The following is a 16,736-nucleotide window of genomic DNA, read 5'->3' on the forward strand; positions in this document are numbered from 1 at the left end:
AGTGCAGGACCTAGTTCTCTTCCTGGTTGTTCATTTTTCTTTTTATAAGAAAGGTTGTTCATTTTTCTTTTTATAAGAAAAAACAAGTCCCCTTTTGCCTTTTACAGTGTTACTGTGATAACAAACTAAAAGCCAGATAATTACCCTAATTACTGAGGTGTGTTGCTCTGGTATCCTGGGTTGTTCTACCATCTGGGTCCTGTTGTCTTTCCTGTCTGTGGTTCCAGAATATGTGCTTCACATTCCAGAAGGGAATAGGTGTTTTTGGCTAGAATATGGAGCACAGGTGGTACATTGGTGGCACAGTATCTTAGTAAGCAAGTTCTTTGTTTCTCAGGCAGTGTGTAAATTCTGTATTTTTTTGGCAGATAGGAGGTATCCTTATGTGATCTAGTGACGGTCCTGATTCTGGTATGTTAAGTTAGTCCCTGAGAAGGTGCATCGTTTGCACACTTGGATTCACCTGTAGAGCTCTGGAGTGAGAAATGGAGGGTTAGGTTATGGTCTGGTTCTATAGCTTGGTCCTTCAGTTCCTCCTAGTTTTTTTTAAATTAGGAAAGATTTAAAAAATGGCCTGAATGGGTTCCACTTCCCACTTTGGGGATCATTTCAGATAGTTCCTCTGATTATGTCCATCATAGTGTTACATATTTATATATCTCCTGACATGCGGGAGTAGACCTTCGTGGCCCTAATGGCTGCTTGAGAATGAATGGCCTTTCTCCCAGAAATGGTTACACAGGGCGGGTTGATTTGAGCTTATGTTTTGGATGGGGAAGCAGCAGGACTTGATATACTGGAGGGTGGTTGCCCCATCTTCTTTCTTAGGAAAGAAACGATTATAGTTGGTATCTACTCATTCTTGAGCTAAAGGTAATTCCACTATTGGACCTTTAGAGAGTTCCTCCATTGTTTGGTTTTTCTGTTTATTTGTTTGTTTTATAGGATCAGGTAGGATTTAACAGTATTATCACTCCTGATCCGTCTTGGAATTTAGAGATGGAACTTGGGAAGGGGAAGACTGTTTATCTGAGAATCAGATTGATGAGAAATATTTCATCTATAAAACATCTGTCAGTACGGGTTTGGAATAGAGACTAAGATAAAATATGTCAAGTGTCTAGCTTAGTACCTAATCTGCTGGGAACGACAAAATACCAAGAGCCAGCCAAGGAGTTCTCAGTCCCCATCTGGAGGAAGTTTTACCTGATCTTTATCAGTGGTCAAACATGGGGATGGAACATGGGCATGAGATAATTGGGTACATTCCCATTGCTTTCCTGGTGCCCTAAGGTACCTTGAAGAGCAACTTGGCTCATTTCCAGTGGAAGGGGAAAGTTAAGAGCCTTTATGAAAAAAAAAGTCTAGGCTTTTTATGGTCTTTAATTCCATATGTTAATATTTTGAATCTTTTTTTTTTCTTATAGATAGTGAAAGAAAAATTTGCTATGGTAGCACCAGATGTCCAAATTGAAGATGGAAAAGGAACAATCCTAATATCTTCAGAAGAGGGAGAGACAGAAGGTATTTATTATACATTGCCTGTGTTCACTCCCCCTCATTTGGATGCAGACTGCCTGTGTGAAGGAGTGCATGTTAGTTTATCCATTCACTACATATGGTACTCAGTACCTCAGCTGACAGGGGTGATGTTTGTCCAAGAGTGGGGAAGCCTTGATAGCCTGCTCGTGATATAGAGCAGAGGGTATTGCTGAAATCAGTGCCCAGTTTTGGTTTTCTTGGCTTTCCTTTTCGGAAGTTTAAGCAGTTCATCCCTTTTGTTAATGTATTTGTTATATAAGGTGTAATGCATTAGTTTCTGTTTAAGCTTTCTAAGTGAGAATTGTGTTGTGGTTATGCCTCCTTCAGACCACACTGGTCAATCTGATTGGACTTAGAAGTTCCCACACCTCATTTGTCCTGACGGGGAGTGTCAGGATTCTTTTTGGCTATAGCTCCTTGTTAAGAAATTTGGGGATATTAGGTCATGAGTAATTGGAGGTTGCGTTTTGGCTGGGTCATAATCTGTTTTAAGAGTCTAGTTGAATATTTAAGCCCCATTCTAGCCATCTGTCTCTTTTAAAGGCTAGGACCTTAAAAATGGAAACTGGTCAAGAATCTCAGTGGCTTAAATGTGGTCCTTTTCCACAAAATACTTGTGCTACTGAGGGTGAGAGAGCATTTATTCAAATATGTTTGGAGTCCTTCTGTATTGCAGGCATAGTCATAGATATTCGTAATTCAAAGATGAATAAGATAATTGTCCCTGGCTTGAAGTGCTTACAGCCTAGAAGGAGAGGAGGGATTATCAACAAGTAGATTTAGTGCCGTCTAAGAAATACTATAGAGAGAAAGTGTACAAAGTTTGAATTGAAGCTTTGTAAAAGGAGGGTCGGGGAGGGTGGGGTGTCACAGGAGAAAGAGGACTCATGGGCCAGTTCTTGAAGAAGAGCTGAGAGGGGAGAGTCTGCATTTGGGCAGAATGAACAGCATCTACAAAGGCATAAACTTATGAAGCAATGTAAAAGCTTTAGGAATGGCCAGGTATTTTGTTTCACTGGAAGGTGGGGTGCTGTGGGGTTGGCAGTGACTGTGCAGCTGGAGGATTCGCTGTGTCATATGCGTAATGTCTGTTTGTCTTCCTCCTCCCCCAATATCCTGCTCCCACCAGGGTTTAAGCAGGGAAGTAATAGTTACCTTGTGGTATAATCTGCAGGGGGGTGAGATAAGGATGTAAGAGTAGAGGCAGGGAGTCAGAAAAAAATGGAGGGAGGTGAGGGATTTTTACTAAGGCAGAAGCAAATGGCAGATTTGAGATTTTCAGAGGCAGAATTTAGAGCACAGGTGAAGGAGAGTGACATTGTTAGGCTTGGACAGAACTGTTGCCAAGACTCTGGCTTCAGAGGTGATGCTAATTAACCAGGATAGAATGCTCAGTGACTGGGTTCCCTTTTGAACATGTTGGGCTGAGGAGTTTTAGTGAGTGTGAAAGGGCTTGGGGATGGAAGTCTGGATAGAAACTATTTTCCAGAGACATTCCAGGGAGACTGAAAAGGTAAAATAAGAAATAAAAACTAAGAACGCAAAAGATTGTTAGATTATGTAAAAAATTATGTAAATTTAAACGTAAGTAGAATTTAAAATACAGTTTATTGGTATGTGCCAGGCATGGTGGCTATAGGTCAGCAGGTTATACACAGTCTGTAGACACAGAGCAGATACTCAGTAAAGCTGACTGAGTGTTGTGAGGGGAGAGTGTAAATTGGCAGCTAAATGAGGAAGCAGTTTGTAAATGAAACTTGAGTGCTTTTACAGGTCAGGAGAGAGGAGCATTTGAACATGCAGGAGAGAAAGGATAGTTAAGGCAGGACGGCCCTAGAATAGGTAGGAGGAGGTCGTGACACCAAAAGTTTGGTTGGAGAGATTGTTCTTCATTGGAGTATTTATAATCCATGTAGCAAAGGCTTATTGAGTGCTAGTAGATGCTAAGCATGGTGTGCTACATGCTGGGGATATTCAGATGAAGCAGAAATGACATGTGGAAGAGAGAACTAAGTTGGAATTATTAGTTTTTGGAGACCCTGCTGTCTGTCCATTGAGAAATGTTGAAAATTTACGTTGAAAAATTCATTGAAATAAAGTTTCCTCATACTTCTGAATTGTAAAATTTGCTAAAAGTAGTTTGTTGGCATTTCTGTGGATAACCTCTTTAGAAATAGAGTATATTTTGAACAATTCTAAAAGTTGTCACTGACTCCTGTAGGATTCCAGATTAATTTGGTTTCAAGGGGAGAAGGTTCTCAGAACTTCTCACAGTTTGGTTCCCTTGAAGTAATTTTGGTAGTTAAGTTTTCAGGGCTGAGTACCTAAGTGAGTAATACTTCAGTGGACTAGTTTACTAGGGCTGCCATATCAAAATACACAGACAAGGACTTAAATAACGTATTTATTTTCTCCTATTTCTGTAGGCTAGAACTCTTAAGATCAAAGTGTTGGGAGGGTGGGGGGAGTTGATGGGTTTGGTTTCTCCTGAGGCCTCCCTCCTTGGCTTCTTCTAAGGATACCAATTAGATTGGATTAGGGTCCACTCCAACAGCCTCATTTTAACTTAATCACCTCTTTAAAAAGCACTGTCTCGAAGTATAGCCACATTCTGAGGCACTGGTGTTAGAGCTTCAGTGTACGAATTTTCGGGAGATAGAGTTCAGCTTATAGCAGGGGGTTTACCTTTTAAAAATTAAAGTGACTGCTCCACGGACATATAACTAAAGCATCTAAATTTCTTTCAAATTTTCTAGCTAATAATCACAAGAAGTTATCAGAATTTGGAATTAGAAATGGGAGCCGGCTTCAAGCAGACGACTTCCTTCAGGACTACACTTTATTGATCAACATCCTTCATAGGTAGGAACTATTAATATTTTAAGTGTAAGAAGTTATTTGAATATACAAACTTAAGATAAAGTGGAGAGAAAATGTTTTCTTACCTTTAAACCTTACTGTTCATTTGAAGCTGCACCATGTATATGCTCAAGTTGGCCGCTAAGTTCCCTGAAGTTTGACCTACAGAAAAATCTGAGAATCCAGAAAGAAAAGGGATAAGCATGAAATGTTTAAGGGTTAACTAACTCATCAGTGGTGGCTGATCAGAAAGACCTAGAGAGGGTAGAAATTCAGGTGTGTTTGAATAGTTATAATCAAGGGTGCGTTCATTTTGATAATTGAACTAGAATAAAGAATTTTAATTAGTTTTAAAGATGATTTGGAAGAAAGAAATATTTCTCCCATAAAACAAGTATTTCATTGTGATCTGGAACAGTAACAAGAGAGCATTAAAATTTATCCTATATAGATTCCTGAGTCATGTATTTTTTTCTTTTCATTTGATTTTATATCCTGCCCACTTTATAAAAAAGCATCCAAAGTGCTTGCATTACAGGGTATTTGCACATATGTAACACAATTTAAATACAGATGGTCCTCCACTTTGGTGTGTTTTATCTGCTGAATGAGGTAACATGCTCGTTGATACCCTTAAACTGCACCCTGACTCATTACTTTAGGTAGCATCTAACAAAATGCAAAGGCTGCCACCTGCATCCACATGTTTTTTGCCAATGTTGCTATCTATATATCCAAACATTTAGAACTTGTGTAGTTGTTTGGAGAGTATTATATATATACTTAGTTTATAAAAAGCATAAAATGACAGGAAAAACTGAATGTGGGTTATTAGTATAAAATGAGACAATTGAGTGAAAGGTAGATATCGCTAGGGAGTGATATCTGGCCTCGATTAGACACCAGTTGGATGTTAGTGGTGTGCTTGTGTTCAGTTGTGAAAGGACATGTACAATAAAATGGAAATATATCACATGGTGTCTAAAAAAGGAGGCATAATTAGGGTTTTTTTTATCATATTTTTTAGCTCTCTGGGAACAGAACCCCCCCTTATAACATGTAAGTCTTTTGTTTGACTTTCATGCATTAAACTTTTATACATGTTTTTGGGAACTCATTACAAAAGCAGGGTGCTGCCTGTAAAGATGGGGAGAAAACCGAGAATCCATGTAACTCTACCCCCAAACACTAAATTACTCTGGTCAAGATCAGAGTAGAGTGTATAGAATCTTTTCACCTAGTAGCTGAAGAAATGCCTAAGAATTACATCAGGCCTCACAGTTTTCAACTCATTTTCTGCTTTAGCAATAAAAGTTACTTAACATTTTTTTTAAAAACCCTTTCCCTGAATTGAAAGTGCGATGTTATTGACCATTTGAATTAGAGTTTTGAATTATCATAAAAATCTGTTATAGTCTTTTTTAAAACTCTTTGAAAATCAGAACCCAAATATTTGGTGTGTACGTAATATACACTTTTTGAGCTTTGAGGACAGTTTCTGTCTGGTGTGCCTTTGCTTTTGTAAGTAGTATAGCAGTGGTCCAGTGTTATAGTACATGGTTCTCTTACAGTGAAGACCTAGGAAAGGATGTTGAATTTGAAGTTGTTGGTGATGCCCCAGAAAAAGTGGGGCCCAAGCAAGCTGAAGGTGCTGCCAAAAGCATAACCAATGGCAGTGACGATGGAGCTCAGCCTTCCACATCCACAGGTGAGTCATGGCCCCCCGGCCAGCAGGTCGTTAATTTACCCACCAAGCACGACTATTTAGAACAAACTGATTATTTTATGAATGTTGACCATAAAGTAGAACTCCGTAGGACTACTAGAGGTGTGTGTTGGTTTGGCATTGTTTTAATGAAGCTTTGAATGTATGAACCATGAAGATATTTAAGACTGGGTAAAATTTTTCTGGAAAACAGACACTTTATATTTTTGTTCGTTTGTTTTTACGACTGGAAATGTCAGTTTACTGGTGTATAAAGGTGGTTCATTCTTAGTAGTAGTAGTTTTGGATTTTGTATGCCTGTTCGTAGGGGCAGTAAATCAGTGCATCTAACTATTTTGAGTGAACAGATGCTTGGTAAGTATAACATTTTAGCATTTCACAGTTTTCTCGGAACCAGTGTGACTTCGGTAAAGTGCACCGGAAGCTTTCTTTTCCTGGGTGTTCAGTGTTGGTGCTTTACTGTGCTCTAATGTAAATGTTTACTACCTGCATCGCCCCACCCCAACTCTCTCTCTCTCTCTCTCTCTCTCTCTCTCTCTCTCTCTCTCTCTCTCGTTAGTACTTTTTCACTTGTTTGTTTTCATTTCTTTGACCCTGTGTCTTTGGTGTTCCTCGGAATATGGTGGTTCCTTGGTTTTCATGTTCTCTGAGAGTTGTGAAGATGGACTTTGAGGTAGTCCAGAGTGTGTGGGCCATGGGTTCATGACCTTTTCCCCCCTCTGAAAATACAAAGGTTCATCATCCTCCTTTAAGGAAAGGACTGGTAGTTTTTCAAAAATCATAATTCGAAATGTGCATTTATTGATGCACTGCTGTGGATAGGTTTTGGAGGCTCTAGCAATGAGTAAGGTAGGTGTTCTGCCTTTGATTTAGTGCAGTGGTGGGAGATGGGTGACACAAAACCAACCGTAGTGTAGGGTTAAGAGCATACACTGTAGAGCCCCACTCTGCAGGTTTGAATCCTGACCTCATCCTCTGCTACTGTGTGACTGTGGGCAAGCCTCTGCCTCAGTTTCCTTTTCTGGAAAATGGATAATAATGTTATCTTCTTTATACGGTGGTTGTGCTGATTAAATGAGTTGTATATGTGAAGTGCTCAGAACAGTTCCTGGCACGTTGTAAGTGCTATGTATATGTTGTCGTTTATTACTACCACTGCTGCGAATATTAGGATATTCACCCTCCTCTTTTCTGTTGGAGAAGTAGAAACAAGGAACTGTAACAATTCCCTTGAATTATGTAATGCTTGTTAAAATTTTTGTTTTGATTAAAAAAGAAAGAGGTGCTTGTAACAGAAAACATTAAAACACTACGGAAATATGTAATGTATAAAGCCAAGGTCCTAAGGGTAGCCATTCTAAAGTTTGGTGTATATTAGAAGAGTTAGTTTTTCACATACGTAAAATTTTAGTGAGCTGCTAGTAACCCCCCACTTTTAACCATTTTTTCCCTTTTTTTCTGAAATAAGCACAAGAGCAAGATGATGTGCTCATAGTTGATTCGGATGAAGAAGGTCCCTCAAATAATGCCGACATCAGTGAAGAAGAAAGAAGTCGCAAGAGGAAATTAGATGAGAAAGAGAATGTCGGTGCGAAAAAGTCACGCACAGAGCAGACAGAGGAGCTTGATGATGTTATAGCATTAGATTGAACGGAAATGCCTCTGAACAGAACCCTCTCACTGCAGTAGGCCTTCTGGGCAGAACCAGGTTATTTGTTATGTCCTTTGTTCCAAAGGGAAAAAATTGGCACCAGTGACTTGAAGATGATTCTGCTCCCTTTGAAAGCATTCATTTTGCTAGAACTATTAGAAACATTGCAGTATGCTGTATTGAAAGTAGGAATATAGTTTTAAAACCCTTTGAACAAAGTGTGTGCATAACCAGTCATGAGATGGAACAACACAATGCATGTTGCCTTTTTAATGTAAATACCCTTAGGTATCATTTAACAGTTTTACAATATTGTGGTTTAGTAAAGTTGATACCTGGTTATAAATATTATGCCTTTATTTTTGGTTAGAAGAAGAATTATTTTTAGCCTAGATCTAACCATTTTCATACTCTTAATTGACTGAAACAGATTCAAAGAAGTATCGAGTGCTATGCATTGAAACTTGTTTTTAAATTTTAACTGGCACTATGTATATTAATGTAAAACAGTTGTTAATTTACTCAAGTTTTCAGCTTGTACTGCCTGGTATGTCTGTGTAAGAAGCCAATTTTGTGTATTGTTCCAGTTTCAGGTTATTTATATTTGATGTTTTGTAAAACTCAAATACGACTATACTGTACTTATGGACCAAATAAATGGCATCTGCATACTTGTTATACATGCCTGCACAGTTCACGTTTCTGCTGGGTTTATACGTTGTATTTGCTGCAGGCATGCTATATTCTTTGCTTTTAGAAAATTAACTCAGAAACGGACGTGGAGGTTACAAGACCTCTGCTGTTTACCATAGGTGAGTACGTTCTGAAAGAAAGCTTTTAATGGCATTCGGATTGTAAACAGTTGGCCTTCTGTTGAGAACATTTAGGTGATCTTTGCTCGGCCCCAGTAACTTGGAGCCTTCGATTTGAGACTCCACGGGGAAAGCCTTTCCTCCACTCTGGGTTGTCCCCAGGTCATCCAAATCCCTTCTTGCATTGTACCATTCAGGACCCAACTCTGGCCAGCAGATGTGACCACACCAGTGCTGAAGGGGCAGCACTCACATCTCTGTCTCGGACCTCGGAAGGCCTTGGCCTTTAGGCCGCTGTCACACAGATGTGCCTGGAGTTTTTGGGTAACAGAAACCCATGAAGCTGTTTGCCCAGTTCTGTACCTCTGCCTTTGGTGTTTTTGGCCACAGTCAGCCAAATTTCAAGTTGATAATTCTCTGTATTGTTCCACTTTGTGTAATTCTTACTCTGCCATCCAGCTTACTCCTCGTCTGTGTCATTTGTAAATTCATCATGTAATCAAAGCCTTCAGAAAATTCGTGGCGAATAAGACTCAGCCCGCAGGAGCATGCTGCTTGACGCCTCCAGGATGAACCGACTTCCGTTCTTCAGATACGACAACTACAAGCAGGCTGGGTTCCCACCCACAACTCTATGACCCTGTGAGGTTCACTTGGCCTCTAGATGTTTTTGGAGGTTTCATTTTCCTCCAGAAAAATAAATGTCAAAATTACAGAGCTGTGTAACAGATAAAAATGAGATATTCTGGAATACCACCTCTCAGAAGCAAGTTTTGGTTAACTGTTTGGTCCCTGGCGATCATCTCCCATTTTGAAATTTTGCATTCCGAAGAGCTCTCCGGAAAATTTGTACTTTCTGGAGAAAATTTGAAAGTCTCTCCATTCCTTAAAACCTCACCCTTCACCCTGCCTTTTTAGACACAATTGTCAACAGTGTATTTCTGGCAGGTTGTGTATGTTCTTTCGTTTTTTCTTTCCCGTTTGAATGTATGTGGCATTAAAGGCCTGTTTGATCTGTAGAGGTGTGTTTCTGTCTTGGCAGAGCAGTGGTGTTCATCTTTGCAACAACTCTGTGACCACTTTTCCAGCAGTTTCTGTCCGTTTTCTACTTGTTTTTATAAAATCTGGGTTTACCAGCAAAGCAGGTCTAACTACAGTGTCTTGTTCAACTAGACTAAGATTCAAGCTGCTCGCATGTCCCTGGAGAGTGGAGATACTTTATATCTGGCCTTGTATTCATGGTTTTCCCACATGGGTCTTCTTAGTGGACGGGCTGGAAGCAAGGCTCGACAATAGTGTATCCCTGGCAGCTCCAGCCTGAAATACAGTCTGACAAACCATCTTCCAGCCTCATTGGGAGCAGTCTGGCGACTCAAGTTTACCTAGAGAGTTCATTGTCCCAAAGATCATTCCACATACTTGGCATGTACCATGAAAGGATTCAGTGTTTTAATATAGAGCCTGAACCATTAACGAAATAACTGATCAGGCAAATATCATCAGTGGATATCAAAACCTTTAGTAAAAGGCTCCTGAGAACAGAACCTTTGCAGAGTGCTCAAATGTTGCTGTATAAAAAACTCGCGAAAGGAAAAAGCTCAGTCTTGACAATGGACTGATCTGTCATCACTGTAATCAAGTGATCAAACCTAGCATCACTAATGGGACAACCTGGTATGTGCTTACTGATGAGATGTTGATTTAAAGAACACAACACCACCTAGGCACCCCCCCAGAAAAAGTAACTTCTATATAGCATCTAGACTTCCAACTGACAGGAAGTAGAAGGGGTACAGGAACAAATTAAACATTTAGAGGAAATAATTGGACAAGTATAGAATGTGTGATATTCTAGAACTCAAGTGCAAAATAAATGACTAAATTCTTGTGACAATTGGAAATTTGAAAGTGGAATAAGGTGATAATGGAATTATTTTTGTAGCTATGGTAATGTTCTTATATAGGCCATTGTCCTTATTCTTGTGACATTAGAGATGAAGCTCAAAATACCTACAACTTTTAAATGGCTCAGCAAATAATACCGGAAGAAAAAAAAGCAAAATTAACATTGAATATAGATGGAACCTATATACGTTGTTCACTCTGCCATCTAACTTTTCTCTGAAAACTTGCATAGTAAAAGTGGAGATATATATTCTGTATTTTTCTTTAGTGCCTGTCTCTTTTTCAAGTTTTGTATTGAGTATATCCTATGATTGAAATCAGAAAGGTAATAAAGATTATTAAAAATATCTGATGGAATGAGAAAGTGTTACAGCGATTCCTGGGTTGGCATTGATGAAATCAGCTTTGCTCATCCGTATTGCTAGGCTGAGACTTAAGAGGAAGTCTTTCATTTGAGCCTCTAGAGAACTAAGAAGAGGACCAAATTGTTCCCAGGAGATTAAAGGTCCACTTAGAAGCGGCCAGAAAACGTTTGGTTCATAGTGCATGTTCCTGTTCCTGAAAATGGCCCATTGGTGGCACATATGTCTGAAGGGGACTTGCCCTATGGCCAAGGACGATGGGCAAATTTAAGCCTCTTGTAATACAGAAAGCAAAAACTATTACAAACCCAAAGAAATTAGGGAAGAAAAACTGTTGGCACATGTTTCTAGTCATTGTGGCTTGTAGGTGTCGTGAAGATCTCTCATTTCCTTGCATCTTAAAGTAGTGTTCCTGAGGACCAGGATCCATTTGATTGTTTTGCAAGATATATTTAGTGAAGTATTTCTATAGACACTTTCATACTGGGAATACATTATTTGCATTCTGCACACAGGGAACTCCTTTTGAACTGCTCTCACTAAATAAACTGCGTTGAACTATAGGGCTCTGATGCTGCTTTGTGCTTGCATATATATATATCTCTTATATATTCATTTTATTTATTTATTTATTTAATTTTTTTTGGCCAAGCAGCATGAGGGGTCTTTGTTCCCCGAGCAGGGATGGAACCCGGCCCTGGCAGTGAAAGCACAGAGTCCTAACCGCTGGACCGCCAGGGAATTCCCTATAACAGTTTTAAGAAGTTTATTTTATTTTTTAATAAATTTATTTATTATTTTTGGCTGCGTTGGGTCTTTGTTGCTGTGTGCGGGCTTTCTCTAGTTGCGGCGAGTGGGGGATACTCTTCGTTGCAGTGCGTGGGCTTCTCATTGCGGTGGCTTCTCGTTGCGGAGCACGGGCTCTAGGCGTGCGGGCTTCAGTAGTGGCGGCATGTGGGCTCAGTAGTTGTGGCTCGAAGGCTCTAGAGCACAGGTTCAGTAGTTGGGGAGCACGGGCTTAGTTGCTCTGTGGCATGTGGGATCTTCCCGGAGCAGGATCGAACCCGTGTCCCTTGCATTGGCAGGTGGATTCTTAACCACTGCGCCACCAGGGAAGTCTCCAAGAATTTTAAATCTTGCAGCAAATGATGACTTACTACACAGGGAAAGGCTGAGCAAAAATTTTACTAGAATGTGTAGTGCTCCAAGAAGGTCCTCAAGATTTACTTTATAAATCTTCTGAAATTTACTTTCTGAGAATGTAAGCATTGTACATACCATCATTCACTCATTCTATAAACATATTGCATCCCTACTCTGCACTATGCTGCTCTTGGAAAATCTTGCCAAATTTACCAGCCTGGTAGAAATCTTTGAAAGCAGTAAGAAACTAAAGGCAGGCTGGTGTGCACAAAACTTCTCATCTTAAGGCAGCAATAGGTAGCAATGAGAATCTGAGGACCTGCAGCCTGTGTGTTGCCAAGCTTCCCAGTTGGTCCCAGTGGCAGCTTCCAGCAGCACTGAAAGTCATGAACACCAACCTCATGCTCAAAATGAGATTCCAAAGGCTGTAGGAATTTGGTCATCCCCAAATAGCTCCTCCCCATGGAGATGCAGACTGGCTGGGGTCTTTGCCATGTAAAGTTTGTGCATAAATTCCCATTCCTGAGTGCAGGATAAGGTTTCAGGGCAGGAAAGTGAAGGTCCTCCCAAGATGGCCACTTGCTCCCTGATGGAGGAAGCAAGCTGTAATTGTCAGATCCTAACCCTAATTCTTAGATTGGGGAACCAACCATCTATGGCTTTAGTGGTCAACGCTCTGAAACTTCTGTGCCCCCAGGGAAGCCTAAGGGATGAACTAGGACCAGGGGAAGCTGGTGGACTCAATCTGGTAGAAAGAGCTGGGCCTCAGAAAAGGGGATGAAAAAAATCCCTTTGGGCACAACTCCCAGTGGATTAGGCAGAACATGCACCTTGGGTCTGGTGCTGTGTGTTAATGGGAGGACTGGCCCCTAGGTGCTGAGCTGGGAGAGGTACGAGTGTGCTTTAGGTGAAAGATTACTTCTGCTCTCCCCAGGAAAAATTATAAAGGTAAATACTGCTGTAAGCTGAGGGGAGGGAAAGAAATGTGGATCCCAGCGATTCTTCCATATGGTGTTTGACTGCATGGCATCCCCCTTCCCTCATAACCCAAGTTACTTAGTCCATATTTGATTGACATTTGAGTGTGTCCCAAGACTGTGGGAAAACCACTGAATTTTGTCCATAATTGGGGTCCAGAAAATATGGACACTACAGACAGATAAGGGGGTCTCATTACAAGGTGAGACAATGGGCTCTCTTAAAAAAAAAAAAAAATCACCATTAGTGTAGACAGAGTCTGGGTAGGATCAGCATCTGGGGCCTTAGAAGGAAAAGATGGTGGTTCAGGGTTTGGTGTGAGACTAGATTGAACATGTCCTGTTCTAGCCTCCTGAGTGTTGGTCCGTTTGTCTAGACAAAGAAGATTCTGGTTGAAAGAATGATAGAACTAGAGACCCAGCAGTTCTGTTGTGAAACTTCTTTCTCCAACAGTAGGACCCAGGCAGTGGTCATTGGAGTCAGCTCATACTAGCTTTCGAGAGCTGATTATACCCATTTCTTCCCAACTCTGTTCAGTGACATCATGTTGGTAGTTTAGAATTGACCATTTGTACAAATCAGGGCTCCTGATTTGTACAAATCTCCCCCAGAGCGCTGGTTGTTCATCTTTTACGCACACCCCTGGACTCAGGAAGAAAAAGGCCAGGGAGCACCCCATTGTGCTTCTCAGGCAGAAAGCCAGTGAACTGAGATCAAAACCCACCCTTTATTGAGGATACAGAAGGAGATGGGGTTTGGGACACATTCAGGTAACGTATAGATAAGAACATGTGCTTTTGAATCCTACCTTGTATCCACTTAATGGCATGATGGTAGGATTCCCCACATCATTAAATATTTTAAAGGTATTTATAAATAACTGCTTAATGAATTTCCCACTTCATGGAAGTACTTTAATGTTGAACAGCGAATATTTTTTTATTTTATTTATTTGTTTTTGGCTGCGTTGGGTCTTTGCTGCGCGGGCTTTCTCTAGTTGTGGTGAGCGGGGGCTACTCTTTGTTGTGGTGTGTGGGCTTCTCATTGCGGTGGCTTCTCTTGTGGAGCACAGGCTCTAGGCACGCGGACTTCAGTAGTTGTGGCTCGTGGGCTTTAGAGCACAGGCTCAGTAGTTGTGGTGCACGGGCTTAGTTGCTCCGCGGTATGTGGGATCTTCCCGGACCAGGGCTCGAACCTGTGTCCCCTGCATTGGCAGGCGGATTCTTAACCACTGCACCACCAGGGAAGTCCCGAACAGCGAATATTTTATTTGTTTATTTAAACGAGTTCTGGCCAATTTTATTAAAGAATAATTTTGCATGATTTTCACCAGTCTGTTTTGGCATGCTTCTAACTGTATCAGAATCACCTAGATCAATGATAGCCAGTGTGCGAACTCTCTAGTATTTTCTATCCGTTTTGCCCAATTCGATATTATTGCCACTGTAGTGATGGACACCAGTTTTCCATTTCAGTGGAGGATGACTGGTTTTGCTCTGCCTTGTCTGATCATTTTCTGAGTTGGCTTGTACCTCAGCCGTACTTACCACTTTTCATAGTGATTAGGAGCCTAGAGTTGATGGACTCAGGCAACTTTTTCATCTTTGCTGCCACCATCTTCCTGTCTTATGTGTGGGACGACCCCCAGCCAAGAACAGCTGCCAAGATTGCCAGAGGGAAAGCAAACATATTTTAGGCTGTTTCTCTTCCTGTTTGTGGGTGGTTGTTATCCTATCTATCTATCTATCTATCTATCTGTCTATCTATCTGTCTATCTATCTACTGTTAGAGTAAGTAATGTCCTTTAGCTGACCCTGGACTCCAGTATATTATTTAAGTCTTGAAAGCTCAAGTGGTCAGGAAAGGATGGAACAGTTATTTAAGAAGTACCTTTGAGGGCAGAGAGCTCCCTCTGAGCTCCTTTTCAGAAGGCTGGAGATCCTAGGTAGGACTGTTTAGATTACATAAGTAAGGTGATAAACACTTTTGTGGGTACACTGTTGTCTGCACTGGGATTACTTGCCTAGAATAGATACTTGGAACATGACTGCTTTCAAGAGTGTTTTTGTTTGTTTGTGAGGATGTTAATAACACCAAACTGCTCTTTCTGACAGGACGTACCAACTTACACTCATAACCAGTAAAATATACACCACAGTCTTGCCAATATTTCCATTTACAAATGGTAGATAATGGTGATCAGAGAAATATAATACCTTGCTGTTGATTTATTTTCCTTTCTCCGCGTGGAAGACCATTTCTCACCAGATGGCTTCTCCGGATATTTGCGCCCTCCAAACCACTTGCCCCTACCTGTGCCTCCCCACCCCCCAGCCTGGGTTGTAGGGGTTGGAATTCTTCCAGCTCTGAGAGGTGGAATTAGGGAGGAGTAGTTGGGTCGGACACTGCTCCCCTGACAGCTGAGAATGTGCCACAGTGAGATCCTCAGCAATGTTGAGGCCAGAGCCCTGGTCAGTCTTCACCAGGACCATTCCCCATCCAGGCTTCCTGTTCCCTGAGACACTGTGGGTGCCTTCCTGGAATTCTCTGAGGAGGGAGGTGCCTGGAAATGAGAACTCTTCCACTCAAGGTTGTTTTCCTGGATCCACAGGCCCTGACAGATAATGGTTTGCTTTTCTTTCCTACAAGCTGTTTGAAATGTATGACAAGGGCTTTGTAGCTTGTATTTTGGGGGACAAAGCCCTAGTCACCTCTCGTTCCCCTCCCCCACCATGTGGCCCCAAGGCCCTATCCCGTCCCAGTACTGGCGCCTCACCCAAGCCCCTGTGGGCAGGTGCTGGAAAAAGGAGGAGTCCTCACATCTCTTGGTGACTGCCCGTGGGTCACAACTGAGGCTTCCCCGCCCCCTGGCTTAGTCCGAGGCCTGTTTCCGGCCTCGCCTGGCCTTGGGCGCTTGTGAACGGCGACCAGCCTTGGGGACCAGTCTCCATCCAGCCCCAGCTCCTAGTACAAGGCGCCTTCCCCACCAGGCAGGTGGGGGCACCCGAAACCAGTGCGCAGCCACATGGCCCTCGGACACGCTAGGATCTCTGGGGTCACGCTAGATCCTGGGGTCGCATCTGCTGGAGACGCGCAGTGGTCTCCAGTGTCCTGGGGCGGATGGGTGCAGCGCTTCTGCCCAAGGCCGAACTTGTCCGGCCCAGCGCCTGAAACCGTGGCGACGCTGGGAAGTAAGATGGGGGAGGATGTGGGAAACGTTTGTCAACTGCTCATATTTCTCTGGCCGGGACTGGGGGAGCCGCCTCCAGCTCAGCCCGCGGGGATATGGGATCTTTCCAGAGGCCCGACGGTCGGGGCGCACAACGAAGCCCGGGCCCACGGGCCCCCCCACCCCGCCCCGCGGCGCCACAGCCGGCCGCTCCGCCACTCGAGCGCCAGCTCCAAGCCGCACGCCCCGGCGGCCCAGCGCGGGCTCCGCGCCCCTCCGAGCTCGCGGCGAAGCGCGGACACCGCGGCTCCGCCGCCGCCACTCCCCCCCACATTCCAGAGGCCGCAGCGCCGTCTCCTTCCTCGCATTCCTGCCCCCACAAAGGAGTCCCTCCGCCCCCCGCACAGCCGCAGGGAGGAGGGGACGCGGCCCGGCGCCTCCGAGCGCACATTCCTCCGCCGCGCGCGCCACCGAGCGGAGCGCCGCGGCCCCCGGACCGCGCGTGGCCCGCAGAGCGACCCCGGCCCGGCGCCGGCCCCGCCCAGCGCCCAGGGGTCCCGGGGCGGGCTCCGGGCTTCGGGCGGACGAT

General features: G+C 42.9%; 2 protein-coding genes and 1 pseudogene across 3 annotated transcripts in view; 2 read left to right on the forward strand and 1 right to left on the reverse strand.

Moving 5' to 3' along the window:
• Nucleotides 1-8,458, forward strand: part of UBA2 (ubiquitin like modifier activating enzyme 2) — a 30,355-nt gene extending 21,897 nt beyond the window's left edge. The window contains exons 14-17 of one of the 2 annotated variants that reach the window (XM_029239856.1): nt 1,428-1,524; nt 4,299-4,404; nt 5,973-6,109; nt 7,596-8,458. In XM_029239856.1, coding sequence (XP_029095689.1) covers nt 1,428-1,524; nt 4,299-4,404; nt 5,973-6,109; nt 7,596-7,777 — 522 coding nt within the window. In that variant the 3' untranslated portion in view covers nt 7,778-8,458. The remainder of the gene's footprint in view (nt 1-1,427; nt 1,525-4,298; nt 4,405-5,972; nt 6,110-7,595) is intronic. The other variant, XM_029239857.1, reaches the window with a different exon arrangement.
• A 4,282-nt stretch (nt 8,459-12,740) lies between these two features.
• LOC114903034 lies at nt 12,741-14,595 on the reverse strand (annotated as a pseudogene).
• A 1,579-nt stretch (nt 14,596-16,174) lies between these two features.
• The window catches only part of WTIP (WT1 interacting protein), a 29,504-nt gene continuing 28,942 nt past the window's right edge, over nt 16,175-16,736 (forward strand). Inside the window, exon 1 of the mRNA XM_029235834.1 lies at nt 16,175-16,701. Coding sequence (XP_029091667.1) covers nt 16,175-16,701 — 527 coding nt within the window. The remainder of the gene's footprint in view (nt 16,702-16,736) is intronic.

The sequence above is a fragment of the Monodon monoceros genome, unplaced genomic scaffold (assembly GCF_005190385.1).
Source record: "Monodon monoceros isolate NGI ecotype Baffin Bay Population unplaced genomic scaffold, NGI_Narwhal_1 Super_Scaffold_10, whole genome shotgun sequence".
In the NCBI taxonomy this organism is placed as follows: Eukaryota; Metazoa; Chordata; class Mammalia; order Artiodactyla; family Monodontidae; genus Monodon; species Monodon monoceros.